General features: G+C 36.4%; 1 protein-coding gene across 2 annotated transcripts in view; it reads left to right on the top strand.

The window, feature by feature from the left end:
• LOC131070228 (protein REPRESSOR OF SILENCING 3) overlaps window positions 1–20,246 on the top strand; it is a 62,066-nt gene that overhangs the window by 3,934 nt on the left and 37,886 nt on the right. For both annotated transcript variants that reach the window (XM_058005734.2, XM_058005733.2), the window contains exon 2: window positions 16,599–16,808. In XM_058005734.2, the coding sequence (XP_057861717.1) occupies window positions 16,599–16,808 (210 nt within the window). The remainder of the gene's footprint in view (window positions 1–16,598; window positions 16,809–20,246) is intronic.

The following is a 20,246-nucleotide window of genomic DNA, read 5'->3' as shown; positions in this document are numbered from 1 at the left end:
AATCTGCTGGTCTGAATCATCCACTTGACAGCGCGCTGACTGAGAAGATGATTTGCTACCCCAAAAGCACCTTCATTGTCCCTGAAAGTGAGTTCGCTGCCCCTTGGATCAGGTCACTTGCTGAAGGTATAAATTCGCTGCTTTGCTGAAGGAATTCGCTTGAATATGTGCAGAGATAATTTGCAGAATAGTGGAGACAATTCGCTGGATCAGTGTGTCCATTTGATGTAAGAATGATCTGTATATATAGGTGACTTGTCCGCCTAGATTGACTTAGGTCAGCCTTGTATACATTCATAATTTTGGCGCCCAAAATTACAAGTTACAACTATAGGGTTGGACCAATATAAATTCCGAGTTACATGTGATAGGGTCTGCCATATTTCCATTTGCAAGTTACAATGCCCATTATAGGGTTAGACTCATTTACAAGTTACATTAGTCATTATAGGGTTAGCCCTATTCACAAGTTACATCGCCCATTATAGGGCCAAACCAAATTACAAGTTACATAATGCGTTTGGGTTCAGCCCAATACAAGTAATACTTATATTTGATCCGAACTAGCTATTATTTCAACAACTTTAGCATCATCTTTGAATGAAGGGCAATAGAATAACGATGGATTCAATTAGTATCTAGCAATATGGGGAGGGGAGTACATTTGTCAATTCCATCTCCTATCAGTTATGTCCCACAATGACATGTACATGTCCTTGTTATTTTCCATTCTACACACCTCCTTAGCTCTATCCATGGCCTCATACAAATAGCCAATGGGATTTCTCCCCATCCACCAATCTTGAAACTTTTATTAGTGGTTTTGAAAATTTGACTAGTTATATTGCATCCCAAAAATTTGTAGGAAAAATGTACTTGCCACTATTCTTCTATCCTTTTGATTGATGAAGCTAGACTCTAACCATTCATTTGAAGCAAATATTTGCTTCAGATTCATTTTTGTTGGCAAAGAGTTTGCAATGCAAAGAAGTACGTAGCCAATTCTTGTCACCCATAGTAGAACTAGCTTCTTGTCCTTTGCAAAGGATCTCATCATTCACAACACCCTCATGTGATTGTAGATGAACTTGGTAATAGTGCAAGCTTTTTGCAGTACCTCCTTAACCCATTCAAGTTAACAATGTACTTTTGGGTTAGATCAAGGTAGTGTGCCATGCATGGGTAAAAACATAGAGGGATACTTGTCCATTAGGAGTTTCCTAGCAACAATACAAGCAACAACATTTTTTGTAATAAATTGAACCACATTTGGTAGCCTTGTGTCCATGATCACCTTGTCAAATAATTTGATCGCGCAGCTGAGATTTTATCCTATTTAATGCAGCCACGGATTTTAAAAAGGTTTTATTAAATATCACAAGAGACAAGGAAGTTGATGAGAGTTTGATTCCTTCTAGTTTTCCATCCATTCTTTGTTCACTCTAATCAATATTTGTTAAGATCTTTAATGTCTTGTATTGTGTCATTGAGCATATCAACCCTCAACATATAATGGCGCTTTTAACCTAGTACCTATAGGGGCAATAGCATCTACTATACCTTGCCAGTATGGAGATTTGGGCAACATGGAGGGAAAAGCTAGGGTAGAATAAAAAATTTGCAATTGCCTTCTTTTCCCATTCATGGACATACCCTCCAATGTGGTTTGTGATCTTAGTAAAGTACAAATGCAAAGAAAGAATTAATATTTCTTCCACTTGTGTTTGGGTTGTTTGTTGTAAAAGTTGATGTTGATTTAGACCCCCTCAAAGATTGTTGTGCACCAATCACCTCATCCAAAGGATTGCCCCTACCTTCTATAGAACTAGAAGCCACTTCTATCCTAGTTATTGCCTTTCTAGCCTTACCATTAGAGATTGCCTAAAGAAATTGTTGTGCTTGATATGTAATATCTACAATGCACTTTGGGAAAGTAGTGGTGTGATGTCTTGATTCTTTTGTTAAATGCCATTTGTAGTGATATAAGCCTCCATCAATATTAGTCAAACAAAAATTGCATTTAACCTTTTTTGTACCTAAGATTGATGCGCAATATGCCTATGCAAAGTCTTTCTAATGTTGCAAGATGACCAAATTTGCTAAAAAAATCTAAATTCAGTTTTTCATATGTTTTGAGTTTATGAATTTTATCTTATCACTCCAAGAGGAAACCCTTATTGCTTCAACCTTATCATGTACTAGAAAAAACTCTTATCACTCCAATCTTATCACTTTTGATATACCTAGAATGACAAATTGCTCATTATATCAATGTGATGGAATGGAAGAGTAGATCTTTCAATAAACCAAACCTCTCAATGTACCAAGCCCTTTAATATACCTCACTTTCTTATATAGCCGAAGTTATGTGGAAGTATGTGGGAGGGAGATATACATGAGAGTAGAGTGGTATGGGAGATTACAGTGGCACCATAAGAAATAGCACGTGAAGGGTCCTGTGGCTGTCTAATTGCGTACCTGCTCAAAAGGGGTAGTCCGAAGCATGTAGGCACAGTTACTCATTTGACATGGTAATCCCCCTTGCATTGGGTAAATGATCAAACGACATATCATCAAAAGAAGAAAGAGAGCTAAGAAGAGAAGAAATGTAAGAGAAGACAATTGCAGGGAAAAATATTTCCAGTCTCCTTGCCACTCGAACATCGTTAGCCCTCAAATGTAGCTTTGGGGCATCACTTCCTAGGGTACAAGAGGGTAATATTGCTGAATGTTGTGTTCAATGCACTATAGAGGGGCATAAGGACAATTTTTTTTAGCTGAGCATATTGGATTCCCTACAAACGTCAGTACATTACAATAAAAAGTCAAGCATGTACAAGTTAAATAGGTCTGCAATAACTTGACAACAATGTAAATTTGATAAAGAGCTTAAAATCAAATTTGTTTTAATTAATTGCTTGAGCATAGATTTCATCTAAAGTGTCCCATTTAGAGGCTCAGTATACAAAAATGTTAATATATTATTTTTTACTGTCACGTTTAACCATGAAAAAGTTATAAGGCACCAAATTGTTAAATTCGTGCCCTAGATTAGTAATCAGATTTGTAATATTTAATCATGCCCTAGTTTATTAATCAGATTTGTAATTTAGTAAACTATAATCAAGTAGATTCAAGAATGAAACAAGGAATCAAGAGACAAACATAAATACCCTGGGAAAATCTCCAAGGAGGAAAAACCCAGCATTAAGGACCCATAGGTCAGATTATGTATTCACTCTTATTGCACAAATACAATACTTAGCTTGCTTTTCTGAATCTGATCTTTATGTATCAGATCTGCCCTTTTTTGCATACTTCAAGTCTGCACCAAAATGCCCTATATCCTCTTGAAAAGTTCAGCCAATCCTTGGACAAGTTCGCACAATCTTCTTTGGTGATTTCGCACCTCTTGTTTGCAGAGCTAATTCGCTGATCTCATGGATGATTGAATTGTATTTGCATGTTCACTTAATTTATATGAGTCCTTAACCTTTATTAACTCCAAGTCGGCCTTCCTCCTTTTGGCACCAATTTATTTATTGTGGTGTGGAGTGTTTAGGGTGGCGTGTAGGTATAGGGCTGGGCTCAACTTGGGGGCACGTTACCCCTTTAGGATAGGATCCAGTCCTATATGGGTTCGGATGTTGCCTTAAGGCAATCCGAACGCATCTTACCTAGTTACAAACAACACTCCCTCTTAACTAGGGAAGAAGAGAATACATAATCTGAACCTTTAGAGTTCCATCTAGCACACAAGCATAGAATGGATCTAGCACACAAGCATAGAATTACATCTCCCACCTAGCACACAAGCATAGGATGGTTCTAGCACACAAGCATAGACGGTGTAATACAAGTAGGTCTTTACAATTTTCCATCTAGCACACAAGCATAGATTGGATACTTTTCATTCTTGCACACAAACAAAGAATGATCAAAGCACAGCAGATAGAGTCACTGAGATTGGAGCTCCCTCTCAATTAGGGTTTCATTTTCCACAATACCAAGTCTGTCTCTGAAGTATTCAAACTTCACCCTGGATAAGGGTTTGGTAAGAATGTCCGCAACCTGATCATCTGTGCTAATGTACTTTAGTTGAATGCCGCCTCTTTGCACCATATCCCAAATGAAGTGATAGTGCGTTTCCACATGTTTGGACCGGTCATGGAACACAGGATTTACTGACCTTTTTATACAACTTTGATTATCACAATGAATGGTGGTAGGACCACTAGCGTGACCAAATGATCCAACAAGGAGTTTGTGAAGCCACACTGCTTCTCTGGATGCAGCAGATGCTGCAATGTACTCAGTTTCTGCAGTGCTCAATGCTACGGAAGATTGCTTTCTACATGCCCAAGAGATCATTGCAGAGCTCAAGTTGAAGCAGATGCCCGAAGTACTTTTCCTGATACATTCATTGTGCAATCTGTAATCTGAACTCAGCCAGCACTCCTTAGAGAGGAACACAACAAGTAGCTAGTAACCATAAGTAATAAGTAACCAAATCACATAATGGTAACTCATCATGGATCCTTTTTTTTATAATATTCATCTTGCCTTGCCTGTAGAGGATGAATCCAGAACTTTATCATGTACATCTGCAAGACATGAATACAAACACAAGTATATATATGCACATCATGGACTCTTTCCATTATATCTATCATGCATATACACCATTCATTGCCTGCTAAGAATGATGAAGAGCTTCCATTTCAATCTTCTCTCAGAGAAGATTGCAGCACCAACTTTATTTGCACACGAGTATTCTCCTTAATCTTCTCCCAGAGAAGAATGTAACATCAGAAAATCATAATCTTTCATCTTGCTCACAAGCATAGAATGAAGTTACATAAACCATAGTCCTCCATTTTGCACACAAGCAAGGAATGAATAAACATAATCTTCTATCTAGTACACTGTCCATCCAGCACACAAGCATAGGATGAAATTCCATCTTACATTGCCCGTAGAGGATGGTAACAATTACTCTTCTCCCTGAGAAGATTACACTACCACCTTACATTACCCGCAGAGGGTGGTTGATGAAGCACAATGTATCACTGAGGTTGAGACTCTTTCTCAATCAAGGCGGTGATCTCCACAACTCCAGGTCTATCTTCTGAAGTACTCAAGCTTCAAAAGACTTGGTGAGAACATTTGCAACACAAGATTATCCTGCCATAAGACATTGATTTTCAGGTATCTCTATATGACTCCGATAATAAATAATTATAAGAAACCATTCAACAAGAATTTGAAAAACCACACAATTTCCTTGATACAGTTCATGCTCCAATGAATTCAGCTTCACCAGTACTCAGTGTCACTGAGGACTGTTTGCTGTAGTCCTAAGAGATCATAGGGTATCCAAGTTACAACAAGAGTTTGAAGTGACTTCCCTTATCTGAGACACTTCAGAATCTGAGTTAGCCTTTTGGGGTGATTACAGTCTTCTGTTCACAATCATTTGAGATTTCAAAATGCAACAAGATATGCTTGGCAGCAACAACATGCTTCAACCTTGATCATGAATTAGCTGAGACATCCACCAATCAGCTGCTTGTCTTCAGATGGATCTGCAAAATCAGACTTTGCTACAGACATCCTCAATCTTTATGTTAGTTTTTATAAAGGTTTACAATCCTTTATTCTAAATATCAAAAGTATACTTGACTTGGAATAATTTGGTTAGATCCTTGACATATTTCTAATCCTAGATCCTTGCGCTAATTATTCCTTATATTCCAATGATGAGAATAGAGTTAAATCATCACATCAAAAACCAAAATACCCTAGACTTAACAAATGATCTTTAATACTAAGTCTTTATTGAAGATAGGGCTCCCTCTTAATCCTTAATCAAATAAGAATCAATAAAGGAACCAGAAATCATATAACACTGAAGATGCTACTTGCTTTTCTCTTACTTTCACCTTCTGCAAGGTGAATTTTCAGAAAACCTTCATCTTTAACCTCGAGAGGCTGAGATACAACCATGCCTGAAAGGATCAGATTTAAGCAAGCAAAATACATAAGCCAAATCATATTTCAAACTGAACAACTGAAATTGAGATTTCTTAGAAACCCAATCACAAGATATAGTCTAACTACATACATATGATTGATAAATATCAATTTGAACAGAATCTTCATACTTTACTGAACAAGATCCTAATTATATTCAGCTTTGGTGGAAGTAGAAGAAATTAACGAGTAAAATGCTTACCTCATCCTGAAGAGATCTCAATGCTAATCACTGACTTGTTCATCTTTCACTCTTCCTACATATGCTATTTACAACAATACATTCTAACTTCTACTATGTAAGAAAGAGCATCATCATAACCAATTAACTGAAAGCAACCTGTCATGCAGTTAACAGATGACTGACACATAATAAAACTGCATTTGTCACAACATTTAATGACATGAGCTCGAATGCAATAGGGATGATATAAGGATGGTAATTCGGGATAACACAGGCACAAACTTGCTTGTAGACCTACAAGGATAAACACCTGTCACAGGGAACCTCAAAACATGATTGGCCCAACACAGGTTAATTCAAAGAGAATATCATTTTCCTTTCACACAACCCAACAGGGGTTTTACAAAACTAAGTAAGCACAAACCCATAAAATATTGATAATGAAACCCTTATTATTACATCTTGATAAAGAAACCCCATATAAACAAATTGACAAAGTTATTCAACAGGAATACTTAACCTTTAATTATCATAAAGTCTCTCATCACAAGGTTTAATAAAGAATTAAGAAAAATACACCTGTTGATGTTTAGATAACACTGACACTGGAACCGAAAGCTTCCCCAAAAGAAACTATCTTTGCAGTCTATCTTCAAAAGCCATTTTTTCGCAATCTCCTCTTGATGTGCCTTAGCACAATCAGCTAGGGTTTGAAGATTGGTGGGAATACAACTGATTTTTGTTAGCAATACAAAATAGTAGTTGCATGTCTAATAAATCTACCATACCATCAAAGATTCAATCATTATTAAAATTAGATCGGATCACATCAAGGGTTAAGAATCATGAAATATATACCTATCTAGGATTTAGACCAATTTTGAAAATCAACAACTCTGAAAGTCTGAATAAGGTAATAATTCCACAGTATACACTTTGCATTCTAGAGATCTGAAAATAAGGTATGTAACAGAAGGAAAGTATTACTGGAAATGGCAACCAGAATTTTAACTACTCAGATTTTCCCAGCCTAATAACCCAATATGAAGTATGCCAATAATATATTTTGCCCCTTTATCTTCCCACCGCAGTGATGCTCAAGAAAGGAATCAATGAACACCTGAATGGAATGTTGCCGCTGCCAGGTTCAAATGAGGTAATCAATTAGTGCTTGCGTTGTGAGGTGCCAGGCACATATAAGTAGCTACAAATAACACACCGGTATCTCACTCTCGTTGCCACTGGACTGAAAGATTTAGATATCCTGTAACCGCTGCGACCATGAAGCAACCGTGCCAATCAAGGAATTGACGACTTCAAGAGAACCCACGAACAGATAAACTATGAGCGCTTCAGCACACATGAATAGTCGATAATGTTAATACTCCTTGTTCACGCTGTGCAAAATCATGACCTTCGATGCCAAATATTGAGAATAATATTTCGTGCAAATCAATTGCAATGAAATCTGAGGGTTAGTATAACCTTAGCTCTGATACTATGTTAAATTCGTGCCCTAGATCAGTAATCAGATTTGTAATATTTAATCATGCCCTAGTTTATTAATCAGATTTGTAATTTAGTAAACTATAATCAAGTAGATTCAAGAATGAAACAAGGAATCAAGAGACAAACATAAATACCCTGGGAAAATCTCCAAGGAGGAAAAACCCAGCATTAAAGACCCACAGGTCAGATTATGCATTCACTCTTATTGCACAAATACAATACTTAGCTTGCTTTTCTGAATCTGATATTTATGTATCAGATCTGCCCTTTTTTGCATACTTCAAGTCTGCACCAAAATGCCCTATATCCTCTTGAAAAGTTCAGCCAATCCTTGGACAAGTTCGCACAATCTTCTTTGGTGATTTCGCACCTCTTGTTTGCAGAGCTAATTCGCTGATCTCATGGATGATTGAATTGTATTTGCAAGTTCACTTAATTTATATGAGTCCTTAACCTTTATTAACTCCAAGTCGGCCTTCCTCCTTTTGGCACCAATTTATTTATTGTGGTGTGGAGTGTTTAGGGTGGCGTGTAGGTATAGGGCTGGGCTCAACTTGGGGGCACGTTACCCCTTTAGGATAGGACCCAGTCCTATATGGGTTCGGATGTTGCCTTAAGGCAATCCGAACCCATCTTACCTAGTTACAAACAACACAAATTAATATTGATATTGAGTTCCTTTAAAGGTTCAATTATTTTAGAAAAAACTCAACAAAGCCCTTTCCATCTAATAAAAGGAATTCCAATTTAGTTTAATAGATTGAGATGGCACTTTGAAGTTTGGATAGTCAATGTTGCATAATTTTTTTATTTTATTTTATTAAAGAGCACCGTGTTGATAGAGGTAAAGGGTATTCCAAAAATGGCTAGAGGCTAGCTGGTGTTAGGGCAGCTGCAAGGAGAACTAAAAGAAAACCATCCCTAATAGTAATTGAAAAAGCAGGTAAGATAGCAAACCGGGCACTTATACTAGGAGTTAGACAAACATAACATGCAAGCTACACTAAAGAAATAACTATCTCTGGTTTAACAAATCGATCTTTGAAAAACTGGAGATGGCATTATGTAGAAGAAGTGCAGGCAACTCCAGCATGTATTTTCATAGAAGTGGAGACATCTCCAATATGATAGATGAGTAAGGAGAAGAAGATGTTTCTTGCCCATTGTGCCAAGATACATCCATCCAATTACGTTTTGTGGTAACAAGAAGGCTATTATGTGATTATCTATGGTTTTCTACTATGTTATTAGGTTCTCCTAAATTGGTTCTCATTCCTGTATCAAACAGAAGTAACCCAAGGCAGCAGGTGTGCTACCTGCCCACTCCCGAGCACTCCCAAACACTCCAATGGGCAGTAAATAGTTTAAACGCCCAAAACACTATTAAAAAATGAATTCTTTAAACAACAATTTGAAAAAAAAAACTATAAAAAGCACCCAAAACCCTAAATGCACACTTATGTTGGTTGTTTGACAAACACAACTCTATTTCACACAAACTCATTCTTCATATGCCACTTTTGCATTTTGAAAGGTAGCTTATTTTTTTTAAAGTAAAACAATTGCAAACTACTTAATTTTGCAAGTGATAAAATTGTGAAAATGGCCTGCACCTTGAAGATTTGTGTGGTTTCAAAGGCCTTAGTTTGGGCTTGGTGGTGGGGACTTTGCCCCGCAACCCAGCCTTGTGTCATGACAGGGGATGCGCTAGGTGTGCTGCCCTCAAACTTCGTGAGGGGTGTTGCCCCCAAACCCCCATGAGGGGTGTTGCCCATCAATTCCATTAGGGTTTTCACTCCCAGCCGCTACTTGTTATTGGGATCCCTTGTCACATAAGAAACTTGATTACAATAAGGGGGTCTGGGATTGGAGACCAAAGCTGACATCTTAGACAATTATCTTTATGAGGATCATAATCATTAATCGATTTGTCACATAAGAAACTTGATTACATTAAGGGGGTTTGGGAATAGAGTCCAAAACTGAAATCTTAGACAATTATCTTTATGATGATCATGATATCATTGATCAGTGATGAAATATCATACTATCAAAGATTTGAATGTCATTATTATTATTAAAAAATATAATATATATGTTATATCAAATTTTGCAATTTTGTATAGTTTTAAATTTGTTTGTATATCTATCTATCTATCTATCTATCTATCTATATATATGTTTCACATCTGGACCCATGAAGTATGAGATTGTAGCCCTTACTACACATTTGACTTACACTCATAAGGTTATGTCTTAGGCCCTTAACATAATAAATATCATCAGTCTTATGCTTACCGTCAATGAAAATATTAACTTTGCTACAAATAGGTGCAACTTCCTCACCTACAAATTTTACAGGTCCACCAACATACTGTTCAAAATCAATGAAAATTCTTTCATCACCTGTCATATGATTTGAACATCCAAAATCAATTATCCACGCTTTAGGCTCTACATTTGCATGCAGTGCATTCTTCACACACAGGTTTTTCATTGATCTTCACATCTTCTGGATTGTCGGACCTTTCATTATTCTTCTATTCTATAACTAAAAATAATGATTCTTCATCTAAGTCATCACCATCTTCTTATTAGGATGAATAGGTATCCATTAAATAGAAATTCTTCTTATATATATATATATATATATATATATATTAAACAGCTGTACCCAAACGTACAGTACCCAAGGAATTTTTTTTGTTGTACCAGCATACCAAAACCCCATACTCAATCCTGCCCTATAACCAGCAACTTAGGTTTTCTAAATTGTGCAACATAGCAAACTATTCATCCCAAAGCATTTACATAATTTTAACTTTCACTTTCTAGTTTTAGGGTTTTGGATTTTTTGCAGTAAGAAAAGAAAATGATAGCAAAAACAAGTCTATATGTTAATTTTTTTTTGGTTTTTCTTTCTTTTAAAATATGTTTCATAAACTGTTTTGTTTGTTATCTGTATAAGTTGTAATTTTATAAACTTATATAATGTGATTTAACAAGCCTCTCCTAAGCTAATTAGGCTTATTCAGCTGGGTAAGTGTTCACACCAATTTTTGGGCTTGTTTTGTAGCAGGATTGGGTTTTATTTTGTTCTATAGTGCATTGTTTGATGGAGCTGGAAAGAACTTAATATTATGGACTGTTTTTTGAACCTATGTCATGAGTTTTGGTAAGCAACAATAAAAAGTGTAACTGTGAACATAAGCAGTTACTGAAAGAGGTCTGTGACTATTTTATCCTTTCTGATTAGCAGTGGTGAAAATGCGAATGCAGATATATGCAAATTCATTGTCTGTTGTCACATTTGTAACTTGAAGTCACAATGAATTTTGAAGATCAGGTTTGCAATATAAAATGTCCTAGCCGTGTCTTCCAAAACGTGCCTTGGAAATGCAAGAAAAACAATACAAAATTCCTTCAAATGTGTGAGTATATTGCTTGGAAAACCCTAGTGAAAAAAATCTCTGCCAGGTGGAAAAAGCATTGAAAATCAGTCATATTTGTAGTCTGGTGTATTAGATGGTTTTGTCACAGTTAAATTCCAAAAAATCAGCCGAACTTAAGGTCAACGATATTTTCAAAAAAACATGGCTTTTAGAGGAAACATTGTGATTGACAGTGATTCTTGACCAGTAGCAATTTCCAAATAATTGCGATTAATCACGATTTATTGCTCCTATGCAAGATCCCATTTCTCATGAATGTATAGTTCTCCAGGCAGTCATTGCATCTTTGAGCATCATCGAGATGCAATGAGTATTGGGATGTATGAACTTGGAAATCTTGGTCCTTCACTATTGTGAGCATCACGAAGATGCAACAAGTGACAAGTGAACCATTTGTGCTCATGAGAGATGAGTTCTTGTTAGCCAATGCTCTTGAAATATGGGTCAGTGTAGTTTGACTAAACATGCAGTTAAATTGAGCCTTTACCAAGGATCAATTTAAGGAATGCAAAGTATACAATGGGAGGTGAATGATCTCAATTCAAAACTGTATTGCATGTATTATTGGTAAATTTTGTGAATGTTCATGGATTTTAGTATTTTACAACAAATACTTATATTTGTTGGCAATTCAACAAGTTTATGTAAATCTGATAGGAAAATTTGGTGAATATTATACTAAAAAAAATTGCTAATTGGTGAATATAATTTTTTTGAAAATTTGTGATGAATCAGCCAATTGACAAAAAAATAGCCCATAAAAAATACTTCGGGGTCTAGTACTCATAAAAATACATTGAGGTCCAATACACGTGAATTAAAAGTCAATGTAATTTTGAGTAGAAAGTATGCAAGTGAACTTAAAAAAATCATATCATATGATATGATCCATTGTGAAAGCATTATATCTATAAAATTAAATGAGCTAGGAGCTTCATGATGAATGGTTCATAAGTTACAACACTTGATGAAGGTTTTACAAATGGGGTGGCAAAAGCTATGTGGGCTTTATTGTGGGGACAGTTTTTGATTTAGGATCAAACAGGTTTTGAAGGGACTTGAAACCCTTACAAAACGCTGCCATCAGCAAAAAAACAGAGAAAGGACAGCCAACCAACAACAAGAGAACTAATTAAGATTCTTTAAGGCCTCAGCAGCTTCAGCTTCAAGCTTGGGACATATTTAAAGCCGTTTTCTTGATATCTTGAATGTCCTGGATTGCTTGATCAGCAACCCTCTTCAAATTGTTACTAGCGCCTTTGCAAGGACCCTTCTCCTCATCAGGCAGTTGTTTTCCTTTGTCCATCACCTGTATCTTGTTCTGGAGCATTTTCTCAAATCTGTCAGCCATGGTGTTTATGCCGTCCGCACTACTCTTGATAACCTTATGGCTGAAAGAAACCAAAGTGGTGGGATTATCATTGATGTGCTTCATTTTAGACTCTAGGCCCTTAATTCTTCCTTCATAATCTAGTTTCATAGTCTCAACATCTTTGACGGCCTTCTACAGAGAAGCAACAAGATTTCTCCCTCATTCTCATCCCAAGGAGCCTCCATTCTATTCTCCTAAGTGCTGGTGATAGCTTGCAACTTAAGGTGGATACCCTTGATTTCTTGAAAACCCCACTTATTCATTTTGAAATAATCCACCACCACATTCCTTGCAATGCCCAAATGATCATTAGGGCTCCCCTGCTCCAGATTAAGAAGGGGGAAATCAACATTCAAGTCTCGAGGGAAAGGGGTTCTTCCTTCTCTATCGGTAGTAGGCATAGAATTCCCAGAATCACTGTGAATAGAGGGATCAAAATCCTCCTTCCTAACAGAGATAGGGGAGACCTTTTTCTTCTTGTTAGCCTTCTTCCTGACTTTAGGAAGTTTTCCCTCTTGCACCAAAGAATTAGGTTCAGAATCAGCATCAATGCTCCAACCATTCTCCTTCGAGAACAAGCTGTCCAACCCCTCATCATTAGAACCCATGGCTTCCTTAGAAGAAGCAGGGGAAATTCTACATTTTGATTTTGAAGGGGTGGTCAAAGATTCATAAATAAGCAACAAAAGCCCCTCATGTAAAGCAAGGTTATTAGGGTTCATCTTGTGATCCTTTATGCTGGCATTCAACGAGGACGAAAGATAGAACATGAAAGAAATTCTAATCTTGTGCCTAAAATGGTTTAGTAGAACAAAATGGTGGCCATAAATTTTAGTAAAGCGACCATCTAGGGACAAATATTGTATTAGTACCTTCAAAACCACCGCTCAAATTGACTTGATGGAATCACAATCGTACCCACCATTGTGATGCTTCACCAGCCTTTCCTTTTCCTTACCCTTGGGAAATTTCTTGATGGCCACCTTAGTTGCGTCCTATCCTTGTAAGCTTTGTCACCATTCATCGACATACTCATAACCTGGGCAATTGGCCTCCTCAGTTTTGTCGAAATTTTGGCCGAAGAGGGTAATGTGGCCGTTCTTCCAGCCCTTAGCAAACAAGGCTGTGACCTTAGGGTCGAAGCCATGGAGTCTCTCCAGAAAAGGCGTAACACCCCCTTTGTCCAGAATCCTCCATAGAGTCACATCCTTCTTCACCTCAAAGCAGTTTATGGGTTTCAAGTGCTTTCTGTCTCTTCCCATGGTTTGAACCCTACTCAACACCTCCGCTGGTCTCTAAAAAAACAGAGGCACAACAGTAAAGGCCAGAATGAAAATAGCCCAGAAAGCGTGTGAGTAAATGGGCAAATTATTACAACACACCTCCAAACACTTCCACCTCATCATATTTAAGAATATCTGCAGGATCAACATATAAATTGATGACATTAGCCTCATCGGAATTTAATAAGATTTGGATTTCACGCGTGTATCCTATCATAGACAATCAATTGTCCAACACCCTCCGGCAAACGGTCATCCTCTTTCCAATACATAATATTATCACTCAATACCCCATAGTTTGCAAAAAAATCGGCAACCCCATTCCCTTCTCTATAGACATGGGAAATATAAAATTTTACAAAAGATTTTATGATTGCCATGGAATCCTTAATCCAATTACATATGATCCAAGAAGGTTTTTGAACACCCTTAAGACATTGGATAATATTGTTTGAACCCCTTCTCTATAGTTAAGTGTGTTTAAACTGGAGTAGTATGGGGATGGATGACCTTCGGTAAGTTACGGTGCTTTGCCTTTGGGAGCATCAACTAGATGCAGTGAGTACCAAATGGACCATTCATGCTCATGAGAGAGTTTTTGTGAACAACTACTCGTAAAATGAGTCGGTGTATATTAATTTGAAACCATGCAGCCAAATCCCCAAAAATAGCAAGCAACAGAAGTATTGGGTAGATTTATCCATTTGGTATTGCACTATCCCATCTGCACATATGTTTTAAAAAATGAGAAATGGGAAATATGGTGATGAGTATGACAACTTGATGGGAAATGAGGACTGGAGAGGGTTGCACATAAGAAATGATCTGGAAATGGTTTCTTTATGCATATATATAATATATTGATGATTTTTTCTTTTTATTTTCTAATTTTTAGCTGTAATATGCAGGAAACATTATATGGACACATGGAATCAAAAGAACAATATTGTTACATATTTTTCAATATGAAACAAGGAACAGCTTCTTTATGTATCAAAAACTTATGGAGTGATGTATGTTGCAAGAATATGGTTCAATTAGTATAGCTCTGAATATTGTTTTTAATGTGTTTATTGTCTGTAGAGTTATTTCAATTTTAATTAAAGAACAAGTTATGAACTATGAATGCTATATATGTATATGAGGAGTTATGTCAATGTCTAATAATTCTGATTTTTATCTGCAGGTCTGAAGGAGAGAGATCATTTAATATTTTCTATGTCTTCTCCAAATGAATTCAATTGGCATATATATTATTTAGGCAACCGGTGTATTGACCGGTCATGCCTTTTAGGCATGACCGATCAATGCACCCATTGATCGGTGCCTTTACAATTATACCATTAACACAATGCTGATTATCGGTTCAAAAACCCCAGATAGCATATTGTAATATCATAATATAATGACTGATCAATTTAATGAATCGGTTCATATAAACACCGATGATTCAAAGTGCACGATGAATATAATCCAACCGGTGCATTTGTTAACCAATGTTAATTCCAAATGAAGCGGTCTATTCATTAAACCCGATAACAAATATGCTCGATATAATTAAGCCCGATAACAGATGTGAATCGGTGCCAATGTTTATGCATCCGATAGCAAGTATGTATCGGCGAATTTAACCCGATAACTTATAGCATTTAATATGCTATTGGGTTAATACCCCGATAGCATATTAATGCCAATTAACAATTGACATTAATATGCTATCGGGTTGTTAGCCCGATAGCATAATGATAAGCAATGTTTGTACAATCCGATAATCATATGCAATATAAATCAGACATGAAGCATGTAGATAAATAACAGAAGAAGGAAGGTTAGGAAGATCTTATCTTGCATAAGCTACCATGCATTAACATTGTCTCGTATCGATCAAATTCAGCCAGTATTGTCAGTCTGTTCTGTTTTTTAATTTTCCAATCTGATTTTTAGAGTCAAAGCTAAACTCTGGACACCAGTTGCTTCACCTTGCAATTCTATTTAGTGACTTGACTGATTTCTTACAATAAATTTTACAATCCTGATGTCACAATTTTTAGTGAGGCTTTTCAAACTAATACCACGTTTGTTGTACCTCTTCAAGGCATTCAATGTGATAACGTATGGTTTTTTACCTCTGATGAATAGCTCAGCAATTGGAAATTTGAATTTTATTCAAGCTAATTTCTCTAGGTCATCTTCTTAAATATTAGCCCCACTTTAGAGTAGAATGATTGAAGCTTGTCTTAAATTAATGTATCTTTGGATTGATCCATCAAGTTTCTATACAATATTCATTGGTCAATGGTAAGTAAGCTATTTTCAATGTATGTTTATGTTTTATTATAAGGGGCTGTGCATGCCTCAGTGAGGCACAATGGTCCAGCTTCTGCTGGTCACAGTGGGTTTGCAGCATTGGGAGATGGCTTGCAACTGTACCCAAAATAGAGCCATTGTGATTCTAGTTACAATAATGTTTCGGTACAGCCAAGAAACAGCCTGACCTGTTGCAATGACCCTTTCTCATTGCAGGTAGGTTGTAGGCCTGGAAAATGTGAAACAGGCCTCTCCTGTTGTGTTTCTTGTTTCAGAGCTATTTACATAAGGACTAATGGGGATTTAGGTGTAGATTCTTGCTTCCGCATTTAGATTATTCCTGTTGACATGATCATTTCAGCTGCTGCATTGTAATTTTCTTGCTGTAATTTGTTCCAAGTAACATTATCAGTGTTAAGAACAATGATTTACATGTAACTATTCGGATGGAAATGCAGTATAATGGATGCGCATGGAAAGGTGGGCGCCTGAGACTGGAGAAAGCCAAAGAACACTATCTAGTTCGGTTGCGCCGTGAATGGGCTACAGATGCTGCACAAATGGTAACTGATTTTGTTGATGCCAACACATCAGTAAAAGTGCAGGAAGAAACAAGTACGGCATCAGAAAAAAATGGATTAAAGATCTTCTTTCCAAGGCAGAAAAAGGTAATGCACAAAAATGTGCAAGTTCACCAGGATATTGACATGAAATTAATTATCAAATTCTTCTTTGAGGGGAATGGATTGGCAGAATTTGAGTCCATAAATATTAAAAAACTCACCTGTCTTGTTTTGTTTTAATGAAAAGAATGCAAGTACCATTTCCATCTTGTTGTCTTAATGATTTCATGTACCGGACAAACTACCTTCAGTTTACAGCAACAGAAGGGCTCCATATAGGCATACATCTACCCAGCACAATTTGCCACTACATACTTTTCATCACAGTACATATGTATGAATGATCAGATGTGACTGTCATCGAAAATTTTGCATTGAATTAACTTAGATTATAATTTTTTTTGGAGAAATGCATCACACTTTCAAACGGAAGTAATATCTTGATTATCTTTGCTTTGATATATCTTTAAGACTTTATCTTCCATTATGTTCTCCATGATCATATAGTAATTGCTTCTAGTAAGTTTTCTGCGTGGTCCAACTCAAGGGGTATTATTCATTAGGCTTATACTCATGAAACACACAAAACTTGACTCTATAACTAATAAAAGTGAGCTGACTTAACTAGCAGTCAACTTGTTGAACATGCCAACGTATAAGATATAACTGATTCTTGATCCTGATTATGGATCTGGGGCATTTTACAAACAGTGTTTTGTCATGATACGTTAATAACTATAAGTCTATAAGCAAGATATAAAGCATGCCGATTTCAGAGAAATGCAACTTGTTAAAATAATTTGTTGGCAATGAGGCCTCCTTGGAGTGCATTTAGACAACTTTGTGATACACATTCCAACCCTAGTTGTCCTTTGCATCGGTTCTTGTTTCACAATGTGATAGTAAGGGTCAAACTTCCAATGGGAATTGATTTGAAGAAAATTGAGGTGGTTGTAATTCAAAGGAAGATAATGTTTTGATGTACAAATTTAAAAAAAATAATGTTTTTGTGGAACAAAATCATCATTGAAAATTGAAACAATATGGACATTAGGAGACGATTTGGTTAATTGATTTTATACCGGATTATGAATTTGGACTTCTAAATTGTCTCCCATAACCACAAATTTAAGTGGTGTCCACTAGTAACATCTACACAACACTTAATGTTAACCCCTTAAATCGGATCATTCTTCATAAACTCCTCAAGCACTGCCCTCACCCTTTCGTCCACTTTACCCAGCTTGACTGGCCACTATAGCAAGTTTTTGCAATGGGCAAAACAAATTTGGCCAAGCAGTCAGCAATCTTAATTATTTTCTCTCAGGTGACAGGTTACTATAGGCATAGCTGATCGGAAGGGTTTGTAGCAGATAGCATGCCTTTGACTAGTCTTCCAAGCTGCCAATTCTTCATATCCTTGCCCAATCTGTTATCAAGATTATTAGCAAGCCTTCCCAAAACAGTTCCAATAACAATTTTTTCTGATTGATGGCTTGAGGTAATACTAAGGCTGTATCAAATGCCAAAAGCTTCTGCAAAGTTACTGGTGCTCACTCCTGAGCAATAGGAAAACCAGAGTACTGGCAGTACAGGTGTTTATGATCATCACGACCTTAGCGCTGAACCCTTCCACCCTGAAACTGATGCACAAAGGGAGTTTGTTAATAAATTTCTTGAGGAATATTTTGTTATGGCAAGGCGGCAAGCTTCTTTACCAAATTAGTAAAATACAGCCCATAGCATTGATTGGAATTTTACAAATTAAATACCCTTACAATTATGGCCCACTTCTGATTGATTTTAAAATTGAAGACTTGAGAAAGAAGAAACTCAAGTTGACTTCAAGTTGGAGTCGGGTCTTCTTCAGATTAAACCTTATAAGAATTTTTTTTTTGAAGGAGAATGTATGAAGAAAATTGGGCTCAGATAAATGTGCCTTATAAAGTTTTTGCAAAAGTGGGACAAGAAGTATTTAGTCTTTTATTGCTAGCAGTATCACGTGTGCATAACACTTTTAACGTTTCATGCTGAAGGAAATGACATGGCAAAATATTAAAATTTTAAATGGACATAAATAGCCGATTCTAGAATGTTGGTCGTTTGAGAGAACTTGAAGACTAAGTTACTGCTGGAATATCTCATTCGGTAGAAGGTTTTGCAGTTGGAGGTGCCATGAAATATTGAAACTTCGATCACTAGATTTGCTGTTTGTCAAAGTATTTCAGAAGGATGGATTGTTAGGATGACAAAAGATAGCTCACTTCTGTATTAGTTATTAGTACTTTATGTAGCTAGTTAGATTTTTATGTGGTAATAGTGATTGTTTGTTTTTGTCCCCAATCAAAATTATTGGCTGTTTGTGATTGGATGTGTTTGTCTCTAGTCACACTTGTTGGGTGTTACGATTTGATGAGTTTCTGCCCAATCATAATTGAGCATAATTGTGTCTTTGTTCATAACTTTGATGTTGGATAGATGTGTTTGTACCTATCTAAACTTGTTGACCTCATTTAGATGTTTTAGTCCTTATCCTTGGATAAAGTCCAGTAAGGTCAATCCTGTTGAAGAATCTTAGTGAGATGAGTAAGGTCAATCCTGTTGAATAATCTTAGAGAGATGAGTTCCACTATTGTTTATCCTGAGTAGATGTGTATGTCCCTACTCATACGTTGTGTTGTTGATGAACTTCTAAATGTGTTCATCAAGTATTGTTGGTCCATTGGTGGTGTTAGGAATATTACACCATAAGGTGTCCTGGTTATGGTTTGTTAGTTTGTTTAGAGTTTGCTTATTACTGTGAATATTTATTATACCATAATTGTTTTCCCAAGTAAGCGAGTTGTTTTAGGAAGTTTCCAATAATATAGGATATGAAAATCCTATAAATATGTAATGTTTTATAAAATGAAAATGTGTGGAATATAGAAGCACTTCTGTGTATAAAAGTTTGCAAATTTCTATAATTCTACCTGAATATCTGATAAATAAACCATGGGCCCAAAAAACACCTATAATGACCTAAACGCACACAACCCCTCATATTTGCTAGCTGGGGCACAGCCCTGAGCTCTAGCTGGCATGGCAGGCTGTAGCACATGCAAAGTATACATGTATCCAACAGATTTTTATTTGTGTTTCCTAAAGTAATCAGCACATAGAACTAGGGGTGGAATTTATAATTCAAAGGTAGAAAGGACAAGAACTTTACAGAAATAATGAATTTCAATGTAACAGGGGCCAAGATGAAGCACATAGGGTGAGACTATTTTGAAACAAAAGAAATTTTCAAGTTAGTAGAGCACCTGGATAACAACAATCGAATAAATCATGATCAGGAATGGTTCAAATTCATTCGTGGTTAAGTTTTGCAAACTGCCAAAACAATTTGTGAAGCCAATAGAACATAAAGCTCAGTAGAATTAAGTGTTTGGAGGTAACAAATGCTACATTAAATTTAATTAAGAAGGGAGCATTTTTCTA

This window comes from Cryptomeria japonica, chromosome 2 (genome assembly GCF_030272615.1).
Source record: "Cryptomeria japonica chromosome 2, Sugi_1.0, whole genome shotgun sequence".
Lineage (NCBI taxonomy): Eukaryota > Viridiplantae > Streptophyta > Pinopsida > Cupressales > Cupressaceae > Cryptomeria > Cryptomeria japonica.
The sequence above is the reverse complement of the archived record's forward strand: the minus strand, read 5'-3'. Positions and strand labels throughout refer to the sequence as shown.